Below are 10255 nucleotides of genomic sequence, written 5' to 3'. Positions count from 1 at the left end.
ATGGAGCAGCTATCATATATCAAAAAGATGCTACAAATAAGCATGAATTTCTGAATCAATTTTTAAATTTACACTTTCCAAATTATTCAAAAAATTTAAGAAAGCACGTATGGAATTATTTAAAGTGTGCTTGCACAATTCAACTCAGAGATTGCGATAAAAACGTTTACACACAATATTATATTAGTCCTCCCTATAAATTTCACAAAATTGATTCATCCGGCACCGAACATTCATATTCAATCGTTTACAAATGCGAAGGAAGCTGCAATTACAAAATAAAAGTGACACTGTACCCAAATCAAATTCCAAAAATCGAACCTCTCAGTGGTGAGCATTCATGCACACCAAAAGGTACAGTTTTTAGAGATATTGAAGAAGAAACAAAAATTAGGGATCTAATGCAAATTACACGTGAACACCATTCAATACAACCGTTAACTTCAGAAGCGCAAATATTATCATATTTACTTTCTGAGGCAACAAAACTTGAAAGGCCTCCAAAAATACCAGAAAATTTACCACGCACATTATACAAAGAGTTTTATCCACATAATTTGGTTATTCCAGATTTTGTGGAACAAATTCTTTCAATTACCAAAAAAATTCCGAAAATTTTCTAAAATACATCGCGTTTTACCCAGAACCAATAATAATTTTCGGTTATGATCGTTCTGTCTCAATTTGTCACTCAGCAACAAAATTATTCTTGGACGGTACCTTTAAAATCGTCCCAAGACAGTTCGATGACAAGGGTCAACTCCTTACATTAATGGTGCTTGACCAAACAACGAATGAATACATTCCTGTTGTCCACATTCTTATGAAATCTCGGACAGCAGAAGCGTATACAACCGCATTTTCCGCATTAATTTCAATAATTGGGTTCAACAATTTCAAAACTGTTTACGTAGATTTTGAAATCGCACTTTACAAATCCATTAAATTATTTTGTCCAAACGCAAAGGTTACTGGCTGCTTATTTCATTATCGCCAAGCATTAATTCGCAAAATAAAAGAATTATACCCGAAACAAGAGATACCAAAAGAGATTTTTACACTTTACCAAATTTATTCCTCATTACCTTTCGTCGAAAAAGACTCATTTTATCAAATACTTAAATTAATCGATGAGTCATCCTCAGAAATTGCAAAGCCGTTCGTAAATTACTATAAAAAAGTATGGAAGAAAGATTATGAGTTCATTAACCAATTAGATTCAGAGGATGATATCTACACAAATAATGCTCTTGAATCCTTCCATTCTTTGCTTTCGAAAGAATTAGAAAATGCCCATCCTAGCCTCGAAATAATGATTGCAATCTTAATGAAAGTCGATAAACACTTGTTGGATAAACAATTACTCAGTACAAAACCAGCAAAACATCCTGTCAATTATACAAAGTCCACAGCAAATATTAAAAAAAGCAATTACAAATTATTTATCCGAAACAAATCGAAATTCCAAGAAAAAATTCAAATAAATTTCAACAGTCAAATCAAGTAAACGAGAATTCAATCGACTTTACACCAGAAACAGGTGAGTTTTCTCAAAATGATGAGAAGATTCTCAATGAAATCCCAAATGACCAGAATAAAGTGGTTAATCAAGTGATCAAATCAATGGCAAATCCATCAAATTACAAATTCGATAAAACATTACTCACCGAGAATTTATTCTCAATCGAACAAAAGGGAATCACGAAAATTAACCGAACCAAATTTCCAAAACAAAGAAGTAATCGTTGTCTTACAAGAAAAAAGAACATACAAAAGTCTAATGGTGATCTTGGTGAAAAATTTTCGAAAATTACTCGCAAAACAAGCAAAATTGAGAAGGCTCATTCAAATTCAGACCACAGCAGTTCAAATTCAGAAGTTACAGATGAACCTCTCTCAGATGATTCTGATGATGATTTCGAGGTAAAGGCTAAAGGTAAAAAGAGTCCATATCCTATTCCAGAATTATCAGATGGATCTTTTGAGACACCAATAAGTTCAGAATCCGAGACTTTTGAAAATAAAAAAATTTCAAATGCTCCAAACGAGAAAAGTACTACAGACAAATCTGAATCAGACAATGACGAGGAACCTATATCGTCTGAAAGCGACGTTTACAAAGAAGTTGAAGAAGTTCAAAATTTTAAAGAAATTTCCAACCCTGCTATGCCCAAAAAGAATAATGTTGATAGCGATGATGACGATAGTTGGATCATACGTCCAAAAAAGGAAATACAGAAGAACAAACTTGAAATTATTGCTGAAAAATGCGAAAAGAGATTAAACAGAGTGAGAAATTTAAGTCAGGCTTTACCAAAATTTGATGAAGATGATTTGGAAAGTCCTTTGTCGGAAGATGACTAATTGATTATATTATTTTTTTTATTTTGGTTGAATTAAAGGTTATTTTTATATTCATTGGATTTTGTATAGAATTGTAATTATAGTTTGAATGGAAACAATAAAACATTATAGTGATATAAGACATCTTAGAAAAAAATTGTAATTTGACTATTTCAATATCATAAACACATTTCTATTGTTATAAAAGTCTTAAGTGCTTGTGATCAGACAAATCTGTTTTTCAATAAGACATCTTAGAAAAAAAATTGTAATTTGACTATTTCAATATCATAAACACATTTCTATTGTTATAAAAGTCTTAAGTGCTTGTGATCAGACAAATCTGTTTTTCAATAAGACATCTTAGAAAAAAAAATTGTAATTTGACTATTTCAATATCATAAACACATTTCTATTGTTATAAAAGTCTTAAGTGCTTGTGATCAGACAAATCTGTTTTTCAATAAGACATCTTAGAAAAAAAATTGTAATTTGACTATTTCAATATCATAAACACATTTCTATTGTTATAAAAGTCTTAAGTGCTTGTGATCAGACAAATCTGTTTTTCAATAAGACATCTTAGAAAAAAAATTGTAATTTGACTATTTCAATATCATAAACACATTTCTATTGTTATAAAAGTCTTAAGTGCTTGTGATCAGACAAATCTGTTTTTCAATAAGACATCTTAGAAAAAAAATTGTAATTTGACTATTTCAATATCATAAACACATTTCTATTGTTATAAAAGTCTTAAGTGCTTGTGATCAGACAAATCTGTTTTTCAATAAGACATCTTAGAAAAAAAATTGTAATTTGACTATTTCAATATCATAAACACATTTCTATTGTTATAAAAGTCTTAAGTGCTTGTGATCAGACAAATCTGTTTTTCAATAAGACATCTTAGAAAAAAAAATTGTAATTTGACTATTTCAATATCATAAACACATTTCTATTGTTATAAAAGTCTTAAGTGCTTGTGATCAGACAAATCTGTTTTTCAATAAGACATCTTAGAAAAAAAATTGTAATTTGACTATTTCAATATCATAAACACATTTCTATTGTTATAAAAGTCTTAAGTGCTTGTGATCAGACAAATCTGTTTTTCAATAAGACATCTTAGAAAAAAAATTGTAATTTGACTATTTCAATATCATAAACACATTTCTATTGTTATAAAAGTCTTAAGTGCTTGTGATCAGACAAATCTGTTTTTCAATAAGACATCTTAGAAAAAAAATTGTAATTTGACTATTTCAATATCATAAACACATTTCTATTGTTATAAAAGTCTTAAGTGCTTGTGATCAGACAAATCTGTTTTTCAATAAGACATCTTAGAAAAAAAATTGTAATTTGACTATTTCAATATCATAAACACATTTCTATTGTTATAAAAGTCTTAAGTGCTTGTGATCAGACAAATCTGTTTTTCAATAAGACATCTTAGAAAAAAAAATTGTAATTTGACTATTTCAATATCATAAACACATTTCTATTGTTATAAAAGTCTTAAGTGCTTGTGATCAGACAAATCTGTTTTTCAATAAGACATCTTAGAAAAAAAATTGTAATTTGACTATTTCAATATCATAAACACATTTCTATTGTTATAAAAGTCTTAAGTGCTTGTGATCAGACAAATCTGTTTTTCAATAAGACATCTTAGAAAAAAAATTGTAATTTGACTATTTCAATATCATAAACACATTTCTATTGTTATAAAAGTCTTAAGTGCTTGTGATCAGACAAATCTGTTTTTCAATAAGACATCTTAGAAAAAAAATTGTAATTTGACTATTTCAATATCATAAACACATTTCTATTGTTATAAAAGTCTTAAGTGCTTGTGATCAGACAAATCTGTTTTTCAATAAGACATCTTAGAAAAAAAATTGTAATTTGACTATTTCAATATCATAAACACATTTCTATTGTTATAAAAGTCTTAAGTGCTTGTGATCAGACAAATCTGTTTTTCAATAAGACATCTTAGAAAAAAAATTGTAATTTGACTATTTCAATATCATAAACACATTTCTATTGTTATAAAAGTCTTAAGTGCTTGTGATCAGACAAATCTGTTTTTCAATAAGACATCTTAGAAAAAAAATTGTAATTTGACTATTTCAATATCATAAACACATTTCTATTGTTATAAAAGTCTTAAGTGCTTGTGATCAGACAAATCTGTTTTTCAATAAGACATCTTAGAAAAAAAATTGTAATTTGACTATTTCAATATCATAAACACATTTCTATTGTTAAAAAGTCTTAAGTGCTTGTGATCAGACAAATCTGTTTTTCAATAAGACATCTTAGAAAAAAAAATTGTAATTTGACTATTTCAATATCATAAACACATTTCTATTGTTATAAAAGTCTTAAGTGCTTGTGATCAGACAAATCTGTTTTTCAATAAGACATCTTAGAAAAAAAATTGTAATTTGACTATTTCAATATCATAAACACATTTCTATTGTTATAAAAGTCTTAAGTGCTTGTGATCAGACAAATCTGTTTTTCAATAAGACATCTTAGAAAAAAAAATTGTAATTTGACTATTTCAATATCATAAACACATTTCTATTGTTATAAAAGTCTTAAGTGCTTGTGATCAGACAAATCTGTTTTTCAATAAGACATCTTAGAAAAAAAATTGTAATTTGACTATTTCAATATCATAAACACATTTCTATTGTTATAAAAGTCTTAAGTGCTTGTGATCAGACAAATCTGTTTTTCAATAAGACATCTTAGAAAAAAAAATTGTAATTTGACTATTTCAATATCATAAACACATTTCTATTGTTATAAAAGTCTTAAGTGCTTGTGATCAGACAAATCTGTTTTTCAATAAGACATCTTAGAAAAAAAATTGTAATTTGACTATTTCAATATCATAAACACATTTCTATTGTTATAAAAGTCTTAAGTGCTTGTGATCAGACAAATCTGTTTTTCAATAAGACATCTTAGAAAAAAAATTGTAATTTGACTATTTCAATATCATAAACACATTTCTATTGTTATAAAAGTCTTAAGTGCTTGTGATCAGACAAATCTGTTTTTCAATAAGACATCTTAGAAAAAAAATTGTAATTTGACTATTTCAATATCATAAACACATTTCTATTGTTATAAAAGTCTTAAGTGCTTGTGATCAGACAAATCTGTTTTTCAATAAGACATCTTAGAAAAAAAAATTGTAATTTGACTATTTCAATATCATAAACACATTTCTATTGTTATAAAAGTCTTAAGTGCTTGTGATCAGACAAATCTGTTTTTCAATAAGACATCTTAGAAAAAAAATTGTAATTTGACTATTTCAATATCATAAACACATTTCTATTGTTATAAAAGTCTTAAGTGCTTGTGATCAGACAAATCTGTTTTTCAATAAGACATCTTAGAAAAAAAATTGTAATTTGACTATTTCAATATCATAAACACATTTCTATTGTTATAAAAGTCTTAAGTGCTTGTGATCAGACAAATCTGTTTTTCAATAAGACATCTTAGAAAAAAAATTGTAATTTGACTATTTCAATATCATAAACACATTTCTATTGTTATAAAAGTCTTAAGTGCTTGTGATCAGACAAATCTGTTTTTCAATAAGACATCTTAGAAAAAAAAATTGTAATTTGACTATTTCAATATCATAAACACATTTCTATTGTTATAAAAGTCTTAAGTGCTTGTGATCAGACAAATCTGTTTTTCAATAAGACATTCTGATTCAAAACTTTAAATTATATCTCTACTGTAATGCGAATGCAAATTATTATTTTAATTTATAATTAAAATAGCCCAACTTGTAGTATATACTTTCATTCCGATTTATCGGGATAAAATTGAATACTTTTATCCCGATTTCCCGATCAATTCCGATGCCGCCTGGACACACCTAATAATGTCATAGGGCATTCATTAAAAAGGTACATTCACTAGGCGATAACAGTAAAATGGGATGAAAATAGGATAAATAGCATCCCTATATAGTGCCTAACAATATTTATACGGGCCAAAAAAAATTTGGCTAGAGATTTGGCGAGTTATAAAACTTAGAAAATTGAGAGGGATTTTTATTTTTGAATTTTTTTGGAAAGTTAAAATTGCGATTAAAAATCGATTTCCGGGAGAACTAAGCATCTCATCATATATAGGATGTCATTTCCTACCTCCTTCATACATGAAAATAAATTTTTTTAGTGATAATTTTTCAATGGAAAATAATCGTATGCTACAAAATTTTCGATTACTGATCGGGTGAGAATTTTGATTTTGGTGCAAAAAAGGAAGACAAGTAATTAACAAATCATTTACTGTTTATCAATATCTCTTTTACATATAATATTAAAGCAAACAATGCCTTCCCTACTTAATTTTACTATTTTATTTTCAATTAATTTCATATTCTTTTATCTTTCACCTTTCTCAATATTTCTAAACGCAACTTCACAGTACATTACATTTAACCACCACTTTCTTTTTATCATAAATTTATTTTTTTAATCTTTATCTTTTTTATTTCTTTATTATTTTCTTCTTCATCTAATATCTTATTTCATCTTTCACCATTTTTTTAATATTACCTATTGTTAACTCTTTATAATAATCTCATTCTGCAATTTTCATAAATACATTTTCATATAAAATCTTCTCAATTCATTTCAAACACATTCAAAAATAAATTGTGAAATATTAATATACTATATAAAACTAATATTTTATAATTTATTATTTTTTTGAATACTTCTCAGTTTTTTCTTATTCAATTTTTACTAAATAATTTCTCATTTTCTTTTTATTCTTATTCATTCTACATGCTGTTACTAGTTTACAGATTTTCTCATATATCAGTTTAATTTCTAAAATAATATCGTAAATGCCTAAAATTTTATTCCACTCCTTCAAAATATATGAATTGTTTCCTTAAATTATGAGATTTGCATCCTTCTTAGATAAATTTCAATTTTAACATTGTGAATACTCACCAAAATTTTTAAAAAATTTTAAAAATGAGATTAATATCATTAATTTTTCAAGACAAATTCGGTTTCCTCTAATTTTTTTGGAGTTTTTCGAAAACAATTTTTATTTTTCTCGTCAAATAAAGGAAATAGAACAAAATTAAATAATGAAACAAAGATCATATATTATGTTCTTTTATTATCAACTAAGGAATTGAAGTATAACATCCAATTATAATTAAATTTCAGAAAAAGTAAAGAAATCTGAAAAAAATAGTAATGAAAAAACTCCTCTTAATAGTGCAGATCACTATTATATAACTTATAAAATTTTGACAATCATATGCCTCCTCGTACTTTTCATTTTTCTCAGCCTCAGACCGATGAATTGAATGGAGCAGCTATCATATATCAAAAAGATGCTACAAATAAGCATGAATTTCTGAATCAATTTTTAAATTTACACTTTCCAAATTATTCAAAAAATTTAAGAAAGCACGTAAGTTAGTATCCCTATGTGGTGTACTGTGGCATTGCGCGCCTCCGTACACGACTTAACGGTTTTGATACTTTACGAAACCATTAACGTATATATTTTTACAACACAACCGTAAACACCAACTTAACCTTAAATATTTACAAAACTATCTGACACATAAACGACTTCACTAACGACTTCACTAATGATTTTACTAACGACTTCACTACCGTCCTCACTAAATAAAAATAACCTTATTTTTATTTTTTTAAATTTTTTATTTCATTACAAAGACATGTCTGACTACATTTACTATGACTCTTTCCCAGAACGTTTCCGTGAACTATTCAAAACTCAAGTAAAACTGAGAAACATGCATTTTAACAAAGACAGACCCATTGACGATGAAAGAAACCCTGAATATATTACAATCCCTTATGATGCAAAGTTCATTGCATACATTCCTTATGGTCGCAGAGGAACGAAAACTATTTCAACAATGACGAAAAATTATTTCTGGAGCGATGAAGAAAATTGCCTTATCTACATAAATGCATACTTAAATAAAGCTACATATTGTACAAAAGAAGGTTGGACTGGATTTGAGCTCTACATATACGACGACGATGGAAACAGACGTTGTGTATACCCATACGATAATATGTACCATTGTTTTCATCAAGCATTAAACGAATACATAGTCAGTAAGGGTCTCATTCCTGCTGAGTAGAAATGTTATATTTTTGTTCTGTCATTTATATAAAAATAAACGTTCTCGCTAAATAATAAAATAAACTTAAAAATAAACGTTGTCAGAGGTGAAAAATATATTTTAGGTGAAGAGGTGAGATGTCACCCGTTTTTTCACCTCTTTTTTCACCCACTTGAATTCATTACTTTATAACTCTCTTCCTTGGTTTCTTTTTAGTTGCTTTCTTCACGTCTGTCTCCAGCTTGACTGTCTTTCTTCTTCGTCCGTAATGATACCAGTTACTTCCACCAGTCAATGGGTCAAATGGTCTTTCGTAAGGATTTCCATACATTCCATAGGGACCATACGGAAGAACTACTGGTGGAGGAAGAGTTCCATCGACTCTATTTAAATGCATTGTTTCACCTTTCATCTGGTCATTAAAGTCTTTTGCATGTTTTGCAAACTCATCGTCCTTTCCTAAAGCATTTTCTGACTCAGTCGCAACCAAATTGGATGCTTTATTTATGAGCCCTATTTTATTTAATCTTAACTTCTTTGCAACCCAGCCTCCAATCTTCCCTTTATTTGCATCTAATGTCTTCGAAACCCTCCTCCATTTTTATTTACTGCGTCATAAGCCCCAAGTGCTTTTGCTCCAAATGCTAATGCTTTTGTTCCCATTGCGCCTAAAGCTGTCCAAGCTACCATTTACACCATATTAAAATCATCTCTCTTCAATATTATCTCATAAAAGTTCTCGTTACTGGAGAAAGTCAATGAAACATAAACATTCTCATTCATAAACTTCTTATCTCATCTATACGCTTCAAAATGTCTGCTAACATCTTCTACAACAGTTATTTCATCATGAATGACCTTCAAGAACAAGCTCATTTAATATGCTATTAAAATCATCTCAATAATGAGCCCATCTTTTCCATCTTTAGGTAGCACAACATCTTTCATTGAAGAAGGTTCGACAAGTCTTATGTTAAACTTACTGACAAAGTTTGTTATACTATAATGCTTCGGTGGCGAATACATGTAGTTTGAAAGACATAATATAGATTCTTCAGCAAATTCACTTATACTGGATTTTATAACAATGTTCTCACGAGACCAAATACCACCAATTGACAATCTTGTAAGCAATCCTGCTGAACCTTCTACTGTAAACGTCGATGGTAACATTCCACGAAGGTCATCTATTGACATCGTTGAGTCACTGAATTTAAATATTTTCTTAAAGCAATCGTCATTATCTAACCATGCAATAGCTTTGAAGTTTTCATTCGAATATACATCTGCTTCATTAAATGTAAAACCTGACTTCTTTGCAGAGACGATTTTAAAATCTATTGAGTTTGTTTCAAAATTATACGCTATGGTAACTTCTGAAGGTAATGGATGTCCTTCCGCAGTCAGTTGTTCTCTCACTACCGTTTGAAGCTTTGTGTTAAAAACTTTCATGTCATCTCCTGTATCTAAGTTCACATACACAGCAACAGGAAAACTATCTTGCTTCTTTGTTTCATCATTATACCTCAAAACATTAAAGTTCTTCAATAATATTGTTCTTCCTGCTGGAATACTTCTAACTTGTCTTATTTCAATAGCTTTCTCACCTCCTACATACTCTACCCAGTGTCTTGGATATTCATAAGTATACTGACTTTCTTGAATTTTGGTTGGTTTCATCATAATCATAGTATATCTTTATACTCTTGTCAGTTAGACTCGGTGCTATGTTCT

The 10255-nt window shown here is 28.4% G+C and overlaps 3 protein-coding genes and 1 pseudogene across 4 annotated transcripts, besides 6 other annotated features; 2 read left to right on the top strand and 2 right to left on the bottom strand.

Annotated features, from left to right (window-relative positions):
* Positions 1–6091: part of a mobile genetic element that runs on past the window's edge.
* On the top strand, positions 710–1507 carry TVAGG3_1013110 (MULE transposase domain-containing protein; the record flags this gene model as incomplete). Its single annotated transcript, XM_051254590.1, has 1 exon — positions 710–1507. One exon carries the CDS (start codon positions 710–712, stop codon positions 1505–1507), a length of 798 nt encoding a protein of 265 aa, XP_051080164.1.
* Positions 6092–6184: 93 nt separating the features above from the next.
* Positions 6185–6265: a mobile genetic element.
* Positions 6266–6292: 27 nt separating this feature from the next.
* Positions 6293–6522: a mobile genetic element.
* Positions 6523–6634: 112 nt separating this feature from the next.
* Positions 6635–6688: a mobile genetic element.
* Positions 6689–7202: 514 nt separating this feature from the next.
* Positions 7203–7833: a mobile genetic element.
* Positions 7834–10255: part of a mobile genetic element that runs on past the window's edge.
* Positions 8105–8539, top strand: TVAGG3_1013050 (uncharacterized protein; the record flags this gene model as incomplete). Its single annotated transcript, XM_001291836.1, has 1 exon — positions 8105–8539. One exon carries the CDS (start codon positions 8105–8107, stop codon positions 8537–8539), a length of 435 nt encoding a protein of 144 aa, XP_001291837.1.
* On the bottom strand, positions 8703–9211 carry TVAGG3_1013040 (annotated as a pseudogene). Its single transcript has one exon. A coding segment is annotated over exon 1 (509 nt).
* TVAGG3_1013030 (uncharacterized protein) lies at positions 9398–9718 on the bottom strand (the record flags this gene model as incomplete). Its single annotated transcript, XM_051254589.1, has 1 exon — positions 9398–9718. The coding sequence occupies one exon, from the start codon at positions 9716–9718 to the stop codon at positions 9398–9400; it is 321 nt and encodes a 106-aa protein (XP_051080163.1).

This window comes from Trichomonas vaginalis, chromosome I (assembly GCF_026262505.1).
Source record: "Trichomonas vaginalis G3 chromosome I, whole genome shotgun sequence".
In the NCBI taxonomy this organism is placed as follows: Eukaryota; Parabasalia; order Trichomonadida; family Trichomonadidae; genus Trichomonas; species Trichomonas vaginalis.
The sequence above is the reverse complement of the archived record's forward strand: the minus strand, read 5'-3'. Positions and strand labels throughout refer to the sequence as shown.